The sequence below is a fragment of the Balaenoptera physalus genome (assembly GCF_965194825.1).
Source record: "Balaenoptera physalus genome assembly, chromosome: 2".
Classification (NCBI taxonomy): domain Eukaryota; kingdom Metazoa; phylum Chordata; class Mammalia; order Artiodactyla; family Balaenopteridae; genus Balaenoptera; species Balaenoptera physalus.
In genome coordinates, this window is record NC_138883.1 from 13,695,275 (window position 1) to 13,712,684 (window position 17,410).

General features: G+C 41.3%; 1 protein-coding gene across 7 annotated transcripts in view; it reads left to right on the plus strand.

Moving 5' to 3' along the window:
• The window catches only part of TTC7B (tetratricopeptide repeat domain 7B), a 240,025-nt gene that overhangs the window by 147,107 nt on the left and 75,508 nt on the right, over positions 1-17,410 (plus strand). For all 7 annotated transcript variants that reach the window (XM_082451245.1, XM_082451243.1, XM_082451244.1 and 4 more), the window contains 2 exons: positions 2,696-2,768; positions 5,292-5,452. In XM_082451245.1, coding sequence (XP_082307371.1) covers positions 2,696-2,768; positions 5,292-5,452 — 234 coding nt within the window. The remainder of the gene's footprint in view (positions 1-2,695; positions 2,769-5,291; positions 5,453-17,410) is intronic.

The following is a 17,410-nucleotide window of genomic DNA, read 5'->3' on the forward strand; positions in this document are numbered from 1 at the left end:
ATGGATGGGTGGATGGGTGGATAGATGGGTGCCCTCAGTGGGCCAGTGTCTTGCAATTCTTTCTTTTCCTATGGAATAAAAATGGAATTAATGGGTATGGAGGTGCTTTGACAAGGGAAGCACTTTGTGAGCATCCCTGTAGTGACATTTTTTAGGTCTCTGATTTTCTCTTAGCAGCCTCACCAGGTGCTCACAGCATGGGAATGGGATCCATAGCACTGCTCTAAATTCATGTACAGAGTCCAGCAGGCTTGCAGTTTTCAAGATCACTAATGTCCTTCCTCTCACCTGCATTGCTTGATGATTTCTGTCAAGCACATTTTCTGTGGGCATACAAATGTGGTGTTGTCACAGGAAGCCTAGCTGCTGAAGTTTTCCTGCACAACTGGAGCACGTTTTCTGGAGTCTACCTGAGATGAACATTTTGCACTTTTTCTAGTTTTTTTGAGCATCTCCATGTTTCCTTTTTTCTTTCATAGGCTAAAGTGGCCAGTTTAACGTATTAGCCAAATTATTGAAATAAGGTTTTTTTTAAAATGGGTATGTTTAAGTTGTGCCTCATTAGAAATTTGGCTGTTGGATATTCATTATTAACCAAGTTGACGATTCTTCCGATGTTGTCCTAATGTACCCCAGTGATGCCACGATTTCTAGAACTTCTGTTTGTTTCTTAGTGCTGTGGCTAACAGTTAATAATCATTTGAACAGGCTAAGGTAGGGCCTTTGGTTAGAACTATTCTTATCCACACCCTGAGTTCACCAGACCATTGTCAGCTTTTCACTTGGTTGGTGTTGGGTAGAAACAACCATGATTTGATTTAACTTCATTTGTAAAAAATCTAAACTGTGCTGAGAAAATTATAGCTCTGTGGAATTCTTTTTGAGAGTTGTAGAAAGCTGGTTTAATTGTGAAAGAAGATGAGATAAAATAAATAATGCTAAATTCAAAGTCTCTTCATAATCCATTTTGTATTCATTTTCCCTGAATAATTGGAAGAGACAGAAACCATGACATTCCAATCTCACTTTTTATGAACACCAAAGAAAAATACTCTTTGATGTACAAATTCATGGAAAAACCAATGCCTGTCAAGTAATAAAAACTGGGGCATGCTGAGTAGGCCTCTGCTAGAAATAAGACATCTCAAAGGGCAACACAGGCAAATCCTCAGCCTCGGCCTCTTAGACTAAAGTGAGAAGAGTCATAAGGCCGTGTCTGGAGGCAAGCTTACTAGTGAAGATTCCCCAGGGATGGGAGGTTTGCTCTTAAGGTTAAAAAAAGGACAGAGGACACCCCCCCACCCGCTAATTCCCCCCAGTCCCACACATGAGCTACCATATTTGCGTGAATAATGCCCCGGATTGTTGGACTTCACATATTTTCTGGATTGCAAACACTCAGAAGACCTTAGCCTTTTTGCCCACAGCAAACAGACAGTTCCATTAAAAAGGCCTTATTACTGTAGAAATCCATGCTTGGCATGTTTGCCACAATTGACTCCATAATGATTTGGCTTTCTTTTTCATCTTGAATTTGCTTTCTGCTGGTAGAAGATCCTCCCTTAATCACAGAATGTTGACAGAACAGCCTGAGGGTTTGTTTACTATCTGGGCCCCACCATTTGTAATTAGTCGGCTCCATAGTGCCTTTTAAAGAAAGTAAAAGTTTGTTTTTGTCTTCCCACCAGACTGTTAAACACAGAATTATGTCTCGTATACAGTCACATTTTGAGTTGCTTGTGGTACAAGATACAATTGACTTCCACATAAAAGCAAGAATGACATGTCTGCCATCAAGTAGGAGGCCAGCATAGCCTCTTCCCATTGGTGTCAAAAGCCAGTTGAAAGACTAAGTCTGGTGTCTGGCCACAAAGTCTTACATGTCATGGTTGCATGTAATTAGTTAAACTGCATGGAACTTAGTAGAAGCTTCAAAAGACTGAATGAATATCCTCCATTTCTCTCTATAGTTCATCAAAAAACCAAAACATCATTTTACAAACAATGCCAGGCCTTTGATTTTTATATGGTTTCTCTGAAATCCAGAAATTTGGATAAAGTAGCGTTAAGACCAAGCCAAAACTTAACCAAAGCAGCCGTCGCCTTGCCAAGTATGTTCACAGCCTCACCGTGTCCCAGCGTGACACGTGGACCTCTCCTGCTCAGCCCAAGGGAGGCGTCTGCTGGGGAGGTCAGACCTCGGGGCCTGTGGATTCTTCAACCCCAGGCTCCTTCTCAAAGTCAAGGCCCATTGGCTGCCATTTCAGATGCTAAACAAAACAGAAACGTGCTCCTGTGTCATTCCCATGTACAGTGGCAGGAGGAAACATGCATGCCATTTGTTCGTGGACAGAGGAGAAGAGTTTAAATGAAACATTAAATAGTTAAATTAAATATGGGGCCTTGGTAAAATAATTAATAAGAACCTACTGTATAGCACAGGGAACTCTACTCGATACTCCATAATGACCTATATGAGAAAAGAATCTAAAAAAGAGTAGACGTAAGTATAACTGATTCACTTTGCTGTACAGCAGAAACTAACACATTGTAAATCAACTATACTCCAATAAAAATTAATTGAAAAAAAATATGGGGCCTTGGTATAAATAAAAATACAAATGGGAATACCTGTTTGACATGAAAAATAAAAATGGCCTCTCTCATGTACTAATAGCCGCAAATACTTTTTCAGGGCCCACAGCCTGTCACCTACAGATCACCAAGCAGCTTTCTACCTGGCTCTGCAGCTTGCCATCTCCAGACAGGTCAGTCCTCCAATGTTCCCACACTTGGTGCCTGTTCTGTCTTGATACAGTTTGAGGGAGTAGCTGACCTGCTTTCCTTCACCTGAGGCCGACCTGGAGCCAGGGACTCTCAGAGGACGCTGCCTCCTCGCAGCGGAGACCCTGGTGTTTCGGTCAATTGGAGCATCAGCTGTGAAGACGCAAGGCAGGCAGGCTCTGCTTTTGGAGATTAAATCCGCACATCTGGAGGGTCCCACCTGGGGTCGGATGGCAACAGGGGATGCAGCCCATGGTGTATACCCTGACCGAGGAGTCCTCAGAGAGCCTTTGTCCCTTGCTAACAGAGCCCAGTGGTGAGCTGCATGGTGGGGATTTAGTCACTGCTGGGGCCTGGTCGTCATAAGCGTATCAGGGATGGACAGGAAGATGCCAGTGAGTGTAGACAAAAGAGACCAGTTCCTTTCAAATATGTAGAAGATATGAACAATTACACACAGTGGCTCCTCGAAATAGGAGACTCGACAGTATTCTCCTTGCTGGAGGGGCAAGCTTTGTTGGTCTTCATCTTCCCAGCGGTAGCTTCCAGAAGCTGCCTTTGCCATTCTCATACCCTCCCGTCCCCTCCCAGCTGTTCTGGAGACTCTGGCCCCAGGTCTGCCTGCCCACCACGTGCAAGACACTGGTGGTAACCCCAGCACATTCCTAAGTGCTGACTGGAGAGTGAATTGAAGACCAGTTCCCCAGACATGCCATTCCCCTGGCAGGCCTGGGCTGTCCGCATGTATCTGACTTCCCAGAGGCCAGGGAATGGTGCCGAGAAGTGGCTCCCCTTGGCGACCTGGGGAGCAAGGAAACCAAGAGAGCTTGTCTGTAAAGGTCCTCTCACCTGGCATTGTGTGGCTCACAGCTGGCCTGATCACGAGCTGCTGCAGAGACAGCTGTGGGCTGGTGACCGACCGTCCGCTCTCTCTCCTCCTCCAGGAGCTCCGCTCGCCTCCTCCTTGAAGCCCCCTTCCCATAGCAGGCTGCTCCTCTCCTTCCTCTTGCCCAGCTCTCTTGTTCAGTATCTTTCTCACTAGACCTTAGGTTCCCTGAGGGCAGGAACCCACGTCTGTCATCATTGCTTTGCCCTGGCAGCGGGGACACTGCCTGACACGTGGTAGGCCCTCACTAATACTCATTGAATGAAGGAACCAGCTTTGAATTCCTTTAAGTCAGCCTAGCCCTTAAGGACCTCACTTTGCACCCTGTATCAGTTTTTCCCTGATTACGCTAGTCATCCCTAAAAACGGATATCATGAGTGTACCTGCCTTTTGACCCTCCCAGAATACCAGTGCTGTTCACACAGCAGGCTGTCCCCCTGGGGAGGGGAGCAGTAGATGGAACCTTCTGGGTGCAGCAGCAGCCTTCGTGAAGTGGCGTGTAGGGCCGGATGATCTCTTCCCGCTGTGATAAGCTGTGATTCTACGGCTCAAAACAGAAAGCCTCTGTAACCAGCATTTTAAACTTACATCCATCAAAAATGGTATTTCGGAGAGGAAAACGAATAGATTTGGTAAAGACAGAAGTCACGGTTTCCTACTAAGGAGTGAGGTTACCGAGGGTTTGGGAAGAAGCAGGAGAGCTGAGAAGAAGTCCAGCCAGGGCCGGGAGTTGGAGGGGAGACAGAAAGGAGTCCCTGGGGTGACCGTGTAAGAATGCCTCAGTCTTGAGCCTGTTTCGAAATCCAGCTTCAGGTTCTAATTCTCCCTAGGTACTGTTAAACCTGCACAGAATCTCGGGTGTTCATATACCCATTGTGTATGCATTTTATCCATCCTTGTGCTTGGATGATTTTGAAGAAAGTCTTGAAGAGCTGTTGGATTTTGAAGGTTAAGGTTGTATCTGGTCCTACTTAAATTTGGATACACCTGCTCTGTATGTGGCATTGCAGTTTGTTTCTTGGGTGGAGTTCCTTTGGATTGTAGTTTGGAAAGGTGTGGGGTTGGTTAGTTTGTTTACATAGTTCCTTGATGTCTAACGGAGATGCAGGACAAAGGGACTTGAAAAGAATCACAGGTGTCTGATCCTCTGGAAAGCTCTGTTTAAGGTTCTGAAACTTATCAAGCACTTTAATTTCAGTACTACTTAAAAAATCAGAACAGTTCAGCTAAGTCAGTTTCATTCCAATAAAAACTGCTGGCAGTTTGGTATGGGTCCCCATTTAGAGTGAAATTATCCTGGGCATAATCGAAAGTAAATCAGTTTTGTGGAAAAAGAGACAAATTATTTAGGGAGAAGTAAGCGATTTGGTATTGGCAGTTATACTGAGAAACAGAGTCTCTTGTATCACTTCGTTAGTCATACTGTTGCTTGAAGGGGACCTCTGTTTTTGTGTTTGTGGTTAATATCCTGGGGCTGCCATGAAGATGGCTTAAAATCTGAGTGTGGCACATGGTGAAACAACTCCTGATATTTACAGAGAATCAGATACTGAAATGGTGGCTGTGTGTGTGTGTGTGAGTGTGTGTTTAAAAATTCTTTCTGGTTTTGTTTTAAACCAGATACCAGAGGCTCTGGGGTATGTCCGCCAAGCTCTTCAACTTCAAGGCGATGATGCCAATTCCCTGCACCTCCTTGCCCTCCTGTTGTCAGCACAAAAGCATTACCATGATGCTCTGAATATCATTGACATGGCCCTGAGTGAATATCCAGAAAATTTTATGTAAGTGATACTGGACTTGGTTTTTCCTTATACAGAAGGTATTGAATTTACTTCTTCTCGCAATCTATCTAAGTCCTTCATGCACATCCTGGTGGTAAATAGTACAGAATCCCCTTTACTCTTGTTTTTTCATGATATTTAGAAACAAACGTAGTCTGTCAGGTCAACCTGAGTTGAAATACTTTATCCATTCTTTCCCAATGTGTACCTTTGAGGCATACAAGATGATTTTAAATGCATTACGGATGAACATTTTTATTTTAATAGTTACGCATTTTTAAACGTACATTAGAGAAAATACAGCTGCCTATCAAAGTGTGATTTCATAGAAATTATTGCTCAGAGGGAGACTAAGAATTTTTAAATGAGTTGTTTTAAAGTGAATTTAAAGGGAAATATTAATATACATGGATATGGCAAAAGCTATGCTGAACAAACTCCAGTGACTGAAATTTGGGAAACATTGCTTTATAGCTTGTTTGTCCCACATTACATAAAGGACGCCCATTAGTTCCAGGTGATTACTATATTTTAGGCAACTTTGATCTGGATACCTGACCTCTTTGTGTCTTAGGTTTATTCTCTAGGAAATGGAATTCCTTAAATCAATCAGCAGTATTTGTTCGTAACCTAAGAATTGTCATTACAAACTGCCATGTGCTGGAATTGTCTGCTTATTCACCTCTTCCCTCTGAATCCCTGAATCCGGGCCTGTTGATTAGGCTTTGTTGAGAAGGACATTGTCTTTTGGGCTACTCATTTTATCCTCAGTGGAGTAGCCTAGTAACCAGTACACAGAGGCCAGAAACAGTAAACAGTCCTGCAGGCTGGCAGGTTCTCATTGTCTAAGTGGCGGGGTCAGCAGTAGGCGGGGGCGGCCTGGGGCAGGGGGAGAAGGGAAGGCGGGCTCTCTCCACTTCCAGAAATAATGCAAATTTTAAGTGGATCGGCCTTGGCTTTATTTCTCTGCCTCATCACCTCACTGTGGTTTTAATCAGTGTGTCTCAGCAAACTCCCCTCGGAAAATTGGTTCACACATTTCCATTACAAACATTTCTTTGTCTTCAAGTGAAAAGGGCACTTCTTTTCTCCCCATCGAGAAAATTCTCATTATAATCCAGGAAACCTCTGACTAGAGATTTCTCTTGTAGGTTCAGCTATTTATGCAGAGTGAATTAAAGAGCTTTGCCGCTTGCTCACGGAGTACATCTCAAAATGCCCACGGAGTCCATTTCTGGATTTTATCCAGAGCTGGTTAGCCCGTGGAACCGTCAAGTTGTTAAAGCACTTTCAAAAATACTCGGCCCTTTACCCCTCAGTAAAGTAGAGCCTGATGCAACTGAATTCAGTTTCTCTCATCAATACTCTTGTAAAGTGGCTGCTCCTGCCTCCCAAGCCCAGCACCTTCATTGGATGTTTGTTAGATGTTCGATGTTAGATTCCAGCATGTGGCTCTTGCGTAGACAGCCTGGGGTGTCATCTGAGAGGAGAGGAGGCTTATTAAACTAACAGCCACACCGCACAGTAAGCAGTAAACAGTGGTGGCTAATATGGTAATGCCTCCAAGTGACAGCAGCTGACAGCCTTTTCAAGTAGTAGAAGTAAGGAACAGCAGTAGAGGTATTTGAGGAATGCGAGCCTGTTATTTTAATGTTAAGCTGTAAGCTCAAAAAAGCAAAGCATATGGCAGCAGGGCTGAGAGCCTCTGATGACTTGCTTGCTTTTTAAATATTTGTATTTCTTCCTTTGTGGTGGGAAACTTCTTCCTCCCAAGAATACTTTATTAAAAGTTGGGGCCATATATAGTCAGTGGATCCCATGGTTTCTTCCCAACCTGGCTAAAACATTTCAACACCAACCTAAACAAGATTACGTGGGCACCTGTCCCAACTGCCATGTAGCATTATCCGTATGTTTGTGACAAGCTTGTCTCCAGCAGAGCCGCAGACTCTCGGAAGCCTGGGATGTCCTCGTGTCTCTCGTGTCCCAGCAGCCATAACCTACCACAGACTGAGTATGTAGTGGATGTTCCCTCGGCCCCTGCCCTCTGCTAGGGTCAGGCCTGTCCGACTGTTGAACCAAGAAGTGATTTCACTAGCCTCTTAGCCTGATGCGGAGAATTACAGAGCCTTTTGGTCTCCGTTAAACTTATTCAAGATACTTAAGCACCATCTTTTATCACTTCATGGTGACAGTAAGGACAGGTAACCCTGGAGAGACCAGCTGCTCCCCCAGGGGCAGTGAGCTGTCCTGGCCAGTGCATTGAAGGCATTCATACATGGTGATCACTCAGTAATTGAGAGGCATTCATATTAATATTATTACTACTGATACAGTGTCTTCAAATGTAATATTTTAGAATCCTTTAAAATGATTAAATATTGAGTAGAAGCAAAAGACTATTTATTAAATCTATTTAAAATGATAATACAACTAACCTATGTATACCCGCTTCTTAACTTAAGAAAGAGAACATTAATGTTGCCTGTGAATTTCCTGTGCGCTCCTGCTGTCCTGTTCCCTGACCTCTCCCCGCACAGGTTAACCACCATCCCGAATTCTAAAAAAAGTTTTTAATGATCTCCTTACACCACTCGCTTTCATTGCTTAACATTGTGTTCCTGAGGGCCATCCTTCTTGCATACAACAGCAATTTATTCATTTATACTGACAAATAGTACTTTATTGTATAAATATACCAAGATTTATTTTTTCTAGTTTACCGTAAGCGGATATGTGGGTTGTTTTCAGTTTTCAGCTGTTACACGAACGATGCTGCTGTAAATATCCTTGCAGAGTTCTCCTGGTGCCCGTGTGCAAGCATGTCGTCAGGTAGACACCTAGGAGCGGAATTGTTGAGTCATAGGATGCGTGTATCTTCAGTTTTACCAAATAATTCCAAACTGTTTTCCATAGTGGTTGTGTCCGTTTACATCTCCAGCAGCAGTGCCCAAGGGCCCATGCAACTCCAGACACCAACACTTGGTGCCCTCAGACTTGTTGGTTGCTAGTTAATGGTATCACACTGTGAGTTTAAGTTGCATGTCCTCATTATTAATGAGGTTGAACACCTTTTTCATGTGTCTATTGGTCATTTAGCTTTTCTCTTTTATGAAGCACATATAGAAGTCTTCTTTTCTAATCGGGTTGTCCATTTCATACTAATTTGTAAGATTTCTTTATGTTATGATTAAAAATGCTTTTGTTGGTTATGTGTTGTAAAAATCTTCTCCCAATCTGTGTCTTGTCTTTACTTTCTCTTAATGATATCTTTTGATGAACAGAAGTTCTTAATTTTAAAGTATAGTTGAATGTATCAATCATATCCATGGATAGAGACCATGGATATGATTGATATGATTTAAGAGACCTTTCCTAAGTTATCATCTCAAGCTCTCTCATGTTATCTTTCATCCTTGAAGCTAGGAGTCCATCTGGAATTGATTGTTTTATGTATGTGAGGTGTAAGGGACCCAGGGTAATTTTTTCCCATGTGGATACCCAATTGTCCAGCAACATGTATTGAAAAGATTCCTTTTGCGGTTTCTCCCCAGGGCCACTTTTGTCTTAAACCAAATGTCCATCTGTGTGAGGAGCTGCTTGTGAGCTTTCCACTTGGTTCCATTGGTTCAGGGTGCCCATCTCTGTGTGATTGCCGCTCTGTCGTCATTCTTACAACTTTATTATACATGAGGTCAATCCACCCCTGTAACTTGGTCCTCAGGGATATCCTGGCTGCCCTCAGGCCTTTGAGCCTTCATATAAATTTTCAAATTGGCTTTTCACGTTCCACCGAAAACATCCGTTGAGATTTTGATTGGAATTACATTTAATCTAATAGCTTAGTTTGGGGAAAATTAGATATCTCTAATTATTTAGGCCTTTAGAAAATACTTTTTAAATGAAGCTTTATAATTTTCTTTATAAAGATTTTGCTGATGTTTACTAGGCTTATTCCTAGTTACCTGAAAAAAATTCCATGCTTTTCTATTTAAACCTCTATTTAAGAGTTTAGGGAAATTTCCTTCTTCCGAGAAGGCTTGCTAAGAGTTTTTTTTTTCATCATGAATTGATATTGAATTTTATCAAATACTTTTTCAGTATTTATTGAGATGATTATATGATTTTACTCCTTTAATCTGTGAATGTTATATTAATTGATATTTTTAAATGTTAAATTAACCTTGCATTCTTGGAATAAGCCCAACATGATCATGATCTATTAGTTTTATAATGGATTCAATTTACTAGTTTTTTAAAGAACATTTACATTTATGTTCATGTGTGAAATAACTTGTAATTTTCCTTTCTCATTATATCCTTGTCAGGTTTTGGCATCAAGGTTAGGCCGGCCTCATAAAATGAGTTGGAGTAGTTCTTTTTTGTGTGTTTTGGAATCTTTGTGTAAGATTTGAATTATTTGTTCCTAGAATAATAAGTTTGAGTAGAATTTGCCTATAAAACCATCTGGGACTGGTCTTTTTTCCATGGAAGGACTTCTGATGCTTTTTAAAAATGATTATAGGGTATTCAGGTTTTTCTACTTCTTATTTTATTAAGCTATGTTTAATATACTATATATATTTTAAGAATTTGTCCATTTAATCTAAGTTCTAAATTTTATTGCCATAGAGTAGTTTATAATGTTTTTAAATTATTTATTGTCACACAGCATCTGTGGTTAAGTCTTTTTCATTCCTCATGCTGTTTAATGTGCCTTTTTTTTTTCTTGAACAGTCTTGCCAGAAAACTGTCTGAAACATTGATCTTTTCAAAGAACCTTTAGTTTTTTTTATCATCTCAACCGTATATTTACTTTCTCTTTTATGAATTTCTGTCCTTCTATTATTTCTTTTCTCCTATTTTCTTAGAGTTTGTTCTGTTTTGTTTTAGTTGGTTTTCCTTCTTAATTTTTTAAGTTGGATGTTTAGTTCATTAGTATTTTGCCTTTCTTATTTTCTGACATAAGCATTTAAGATAAAATATTCCGCTATGTACTGCTTTAACTGTAAACCACAAGTTTCAATATGTGAAATTTTTGTTATTGTTTAGTTCTAAATATTTTTAAATTTCCATTATTATTTTTTGATGAATTAATTATTTTAGAACTGTATTTTATAATTTAAAAATATATGGGTTTTTTTTAACTTATCTTTTGTCAATGGGCTTTTAACTTCATTGAATTGTGTTCAGAGACTATAATCAATATAAGTTTGAAATTTGTTGAGACTTGTTTTATGGCCCAGCATGTGGTCACTACTTATAAATATTTCACGTGTGCTTAAGAAGAATGTTTCCTGCATTTGGGGGTAATTTTTTTTACATTTTATTACATTAAGCTATCAACTGTGCTTTTCAGATCTTTTTTTTCTTCTTATTTTTTTTTTTCTACTTAATCTATCAGTTTCTGAGCAGAGGTATATTGAAACTACCTCTGATGGGTAGATTGATTGTCCTGTTTTACCCATAGTTAAAGCAATTTTTGCTTTATATATTTTAAAAGCTGTGCTATTAGGTACATTTAAATTTAGAATTGCTATGTCTTCCTAGTAAATTCAACCTTTTATCAATATGTAAGTAGTTGCATATGTAGTTTCAGCATTTTGCCTGAAAGTCTATTTTGTATGATGGACACATACCTACACATACAAATAGCCATGTATATGTGTACATATACATGTGTACACACATACTGTGTGTGTGTGTGCTTGGAATATCTTTTTCCATTCTTTGAACTTTTTATATTCTTATATTTTAGATGCACTCTTGTATTCATTAAATATAGCTGTTTTTTTTTTTTAACTCAGGCTGACAGTCGATCTGGAACATTTAGTTCATTTCCATTTATTGTAAATAGTGACATATTTGTATTAGTGTCTCCCACTTCATTTGTGTTTTCTATTTGTCCTGCTCTCTTTTCATATCTTATCCTCTCCTTTCCTATTTTAAATAATTATGTTTTTATTACATATTTTTCCTTTACTAATTTGGAAAAGAAACATTCTATTTTGGTTGTTGTTGTTTAGTGATTACCCTAGAAATTTTAGTGAGGGTCTGTTGTTGGCAAACTTTCTCAACCTGTGTCTAAAATTGTATTTGGCCTTTCTCTCAAAAGAGATTTTCAAACTAGATCTGTGATTCTAGGCTCACATTTCCTCACAGCACAGTGATCTTGCTCCTTTTGTCGTTGTTGAGAAGTCAACCTTTGGTTTAATTTTAGTTCATTTTAATGTCATCTGTCTTTTCTCTCTGGCTGCTTTCATTGCCATTCTTGCTGATGCTTGGCATTTTCACTGTGATACAGCTAAGAGTAGATCCTGCTTGGGACTTTTTAAAACTGTGGATTGGTCTTGTTTGTATTGTTTATCATTTCTAGAAAATTCTCAGCCATTATTCCTTCCAGTATTCCTTCTCCTATAGCTGGCATATCATTGGATCTTGCTTTTTTTGTTTAGTCTGATAAGTTCTCCCTTTTGTGTCAAGTGTTTGGTCCATTCACATTTAATATAATTAATGATGGTTGAATGTATGTTTGACATTTCTGTATGTGTCTTGTCTTTTTTGTTCCTCTAATACTGCCTTTTTCTTCTGTTGAAAACTTGTTTTTTTAAACCCTTTAACTATTAAATGCCTAAACAAAAGGATGAAAAATTAGTATTTGCTGATTATGTATTAAATATCTCTAACACACTGTAAGTTTTTTCCAAAATAAAATTTAACAAAGTACACATTTTTATATTGAACAGTGTTCACAGATTCTGATAGATTCACTATCTCTTATACTTGGTATAAGAGCCTCTATCGTTCTTCTTTTAAAATAGAGCTTTGCAAAAATTTCCTAATTGATTAATGTATTTTACTTAGTAATTTTCCTCATTGGCCCAAGAATGTAGAAGTAGATGCCAGGTGATGTTGGGAACAATTGTTTCTCCTAAAGACAGTGTGGCCAGGGCTTGGTCAGGCCCTCACAGACTTCGTGTTTCTGCCATGGGATTATTCATTTTTAGATAAAATATCGCAATGAGAACTGACAGTTTGTTACTTTTCTCTCTGGAAAATATACCAGATAGTATCATACCAATGGTGGCACATTTGAGAATATTAGTATAACTGAGATATTTTATTCTAATTCAGCAAGCCTTCCAATGGCTGCTAAAGGCAGCCACACCAGGGTGTATTTTCTTGCCCTGAGACAAATTGTGGTTGTACAACTTTCCTAATTACAGATTTTTAGTTGATTTGAACTTTACTCTTTCCTACTTAAGTAGAACACATACAGGCACTTATTCTCTGGCTCTCAGAGAGGTCATCAAATGAACAACACACTTAAGAAACCATCAAATGTTACCACAAAGCACAAAAAGTAAATTTTGAAACCTCTCAAAGATAAAAATAGAAGTGGGATCATTATGGTGTTTTCTGATCCATGACTTTGATATATCAGGTGTTGAAACAAATCCTCAAGTCACCAGATTGGAAAACAATCTTTTCTTCTGTATGTGGTCTTCTATTCTCGTACCCGTGGAAACAGATTTTTTTCAGACAATCGTGCTGCTTTTTACATCAACAGGAACTAACTGTATGGAAAGAAATGAACATATATAACGTTCATTCATTCATTCATTCATTCATCCATTTGTTCACTCATTTAGCAATAATAACCACTCGCATTTATGCACTGCTTTGTGACAGGCAACTCCTATCAGCGCTTCACATATTTTAAACTAATTTAATCATCATGAAACCATCAAAGATTGGTAGCATTATCATCCCCATTTTACAGATAAGGAAACTAAGGCATAGGGAGGTTTAGTGATTTGTCTAGTTGTGTACCTAGTAAGTGGCAGAGTCATACTTTGAACCCAGGCAGCCTGGCCTTGGCCTCTGTGCTCTGTGCCTTTGAAGCATTGCGTTCTTCCCACATTCCAGTTGCCGTGTGAGGTGTTGGACATGCCGCCATGGACAAGAGGAAGGCAATTTATGCTCTCTTCAAGCTAACAATCCAGATGAACAGGATTTTTATCCTATATCCTCTGTTAATCTCTTCAATAAACCAGAAAACTTGATGAGGATCATTCTTTTCTTGAGTGGAGTATATATACCTGGTTTAAAAAAAACATTACTTGGCAAGTAAGATTGTGCCTTTTTCTCAGTCTGTCTCACTTAACACACATAGTCTCAGAGAAACTCAGTTTAAGTTGAAATATCATCTTGAGTAATGTTTTGATGTAGTGATTACTGAGAGGCCAGGTGTTATGGGCTATTTTTATGTCTGAGCTGAGTGATGGAGTAATGAACATGCCTATTAAATTTGCATTTGATAGAAAGTTGGACCACAAGGAAAGAGGCTGTTCGTCTTATTAAACTAGAGAAATGATTCATTGGAAACCTGAAGGATGTCTGGGAGGGATGAGTGCAAGGTAACCAACCCAGGGATGCCTGTTCCTCAGATACAAGCTGGGGAGGGGATCTTTGGGCAAAGGAGAGTGGGTGACAGCCTAAAAGACACCACAGAACAAAGTGGAGTGGATTCAGTGGTACAGTAGCTTATTTAAAATCAACTTTCCACGACAACAGCAGCAAAAGAACTTGAATAAAAAGTGGACAGAGGACTTAAATAGACATTTCTACAAAGTAGATATTCAAATGGCCAATAAGCACATGAAAATATTCTTAGCATCACCAATCATTAGGGAAATGCAAATCAAAACCACAATGAGATACCATTAGGATGACTATTATTTAAAAAAAAAAACCCAGATACTAACAGGTGCTGGAGAGGATGTGGCGAAGCCGGAACCCTTGTGCTCTTCTGGTGGGAATGTATAATGATGCAGCTGCTTTGGAAAATAGTGTGGCCGTTCCTCAAAAAAATAAAAATAGATTACTGTATGATCCAGCGGTTCCACTTCTGGGTAAATACTCAATAGAACTGAAAGAAGGAATTCGAACAGAGGTTGTACACTCATGTTCATAATAGCAGTATTCATAATATCCAAAAGGTAGAAATCACCCAAGTGTCCATGGATAGATGAATGGATAAGCAAAATCTGGTCCATACATAAAACAGAATGTTATTCAGCTTTTTAAAAAGAAGGAAATTCTTAAAAAAAGAAAGAAAGAAGGAAATTCTGACATGCTGCAACATAGATGAACCTTGCGGACGTTATGCTAGAGAAACAAGCCATCCACAAAAGGACAAATACTGTATGATTACTCTTAGATGAGGTTTCCAGAGTAGTCAAAATCATAGAGACAAAGTAGAGTACTTAGTGGATACAGAGTTCCAGTTTTGCACGCCTGTCTCCCTGTCCGCCTGGGAAGAGAGCTTGTCTGAAGGCCCGGCTGCTGGGAGAAGCCAGGCCAGGGCAGCCACCCCAGAGCCATCCATCCCCGATGGTGGCATGCAGAAGGTTTATTTATTTCAGTGCTTTCATTTACAATGTCTCAGGTTCTCCTAGATATCTCATCCCACCATTCAAAGTATGGCGTATCGTCTTCAGAATTCATGCGGGGTGTTTCCTGGAGATCTCTGGATCCCCAGCCCCTAACCCAGAGCTTGGCTTGCTGCAAACATTACTACGCGTTTGTACACTGACGTCCCTGCTGAGCAGCCTAGAGGCCTTAGTTCATAGCTAAGCATGTTTGCCTGTGTTTCGTCTAGTGTCTGTTTCCGCTTTCACTCTGCCAAGTTCCGCTAGATGATAAAATGATGATGTCTACTTATTTCAGGGGTCATATACAGTTCCTGCTAGTTACCCAGCCAACTGTGAAAAAACCTCAAGTAGTACAAGTACAGTTGAATGCCAGTTCATTTGTAGTGGTCTTTGCATTTTAAGTTAATGACAAACAAAACAAAAACACCTGAGAGCTAAAGGAGAGCAAGAAAAGAATCTTCAAATTTATCTCCTAAGCATTCTTGTGGGATCCTGAGCCGAAAACAGCTGGTGGGGAATGCATCACCCACCTGCAGATGGTCAGACTTGCTCTCCTTTAAACATCCCTCCAGTGAAGGGTTAGAGAGCCCGCTTTCTGCCAAGTGTGTACCAAACCTCATGATGTGCTACGTGAGAACACAGAGAAGGTAAAGAGAGAATGTGGATAAAACGGGCCAGGATTCATGGGAGCAGGTTCTGTGCAAGGACCCGTGGCTCCATTCAGCCTGGGATCCTGGCGGGATGCCTCATCCACCTCTGGTCCCACAGAGCTGGCCAGCTTCGCAGCACCCGGCTGCTCTCTTCCTTTCTGGCGCCCTTCTTGACTTTGGGTGGAGGCTGCCATTTCTAAATTACAGAACTTCATGGCTTCCTTAGAGTCTGTGTCTCATCGGGCTGAGCCCTCTTCCTTCTAGGTCTAGGTGATTGTAGGATCCCCACTCTTTGGCATCTGCCTTTATCCCTGAAAAGGGCCTCCAGTGCATCTTTTCTTCTTGAGCTCCCATCCTCAGACGTGGGAATGTGGGGAGATCCAGGCCGTGGCAGCTGAGTCAGAAATAAATCCTGCAGAGATGGCTTTTGGGGAGCGGCCTGTCAGTAGATCTGCTCTTGGTTCACCCCCTCACGATTTTAGAGATGACCAATGGCTTTGTGGTTCAGACAGAATAGATTATTTCTTGTTAGAGCTGGGGTAGTTAAATGGAAAACTTTTTTTCAAATTTTTCCTGTTTACACGTTTATATAGCAGAGGGCTCACCGGGCCCAAGGCACTTGCTCACCGAATCGCTGACCAGAGCTGGGGGCAGGTTCTCGGCCTGCTGCTGCTCTGCACCCCGTTAGCCCCTCGTTCCACCTGGTCAGACCGTGCGCAGGAAACCGTCCTGACTGCTGCTTTGTGGATAGCACTGAATGAAAGGGCTCCCTTCATGAAAACGTCACACTCAGGCATGGGAGGAGGTCTCCCAAGTCTGGGCAGTGTGATGCCACACATGTTCTCAGGTCAGACTGTCCTGGTCGTTTCTGGCTTAGGTGCTGGTTCCAGGACGCTAATTGGAGTTGAGATTAATAGCTGAAGTGGGAGCGAAAAATGAGCCAAACTGGGGTTTCTTGGGGTGATTTATTTCAGCTAAATATGTCAGTTGTTTGTTTGTTCTAAAAATATCGTGAGGAGGATGGGGGAGTATTCCAGATTGTTGACACTTTGACTGAAATGAGAAGCAGAGTGTAACTGATACGGGATCGAGCCGGAGGCCCTGCAGGTCATGAGGAGGCGGCGGGATCAGGCTACCGAGAAGCGACGGCAGGACCGTCCCCAGCACCGTCACTCCGAGCAGCCTCCCAGGCCGGGATGAGGGGCTGCTAAGTCCTGCAGAGCGAGGTGTCTGACCCTGATGCTTTTTTTTTGCTGAACAAGCGTGGTGTCGATGTTCCAGGAACCAGCAGATCTGGGAGCCTGAGCTGGGGTCAGGCTCACGGCGACCGGGAGCCGTGCTGAATGTCCCCCCAGACCTGCCAGCACCCTGTGCGGCGTCTCCTTCCACGGCAACCACGGGCCCTGAAAGTAGTCAGATTTCAAGAACTTCCTCGGTGGTAAAAACTCCCAGACAGAAGTTTGCCCATGAGCCACCTGTGCCAGTCGCTCGGCAGGGCTTCGTTCCTGGAGAAGATGCACTCATAGCAAGAGTGCATGCTCTCCAAACCCTCCTTTGGTGGTCCTGTTAGCAAAGCCAGCCGGAGTCAGCGTGCACTTGGGGGTTTTGTAAAGGAAACCAGGCACTCAGATTTGATCCCTTTAAAACTTGTAGACGAAGGGTTTCTGTCTGACAGCCTGTGAGCAGACATCTCTTAGAATTCCAGGAGGTCAACGCGCATTTCAAAGATGTCTGGATTTGATTATCTTCAGGCTAGGCAGGCAGGACTCCAAACGCTCCCTGAGATCCTGAGCTCAGCTCCTGTTTACTTGCTGGGTTCGGGAAGACGTTTGAGTTTTCCAGCCCTGAAGAGGGGGACCCCGAAGGGCAGT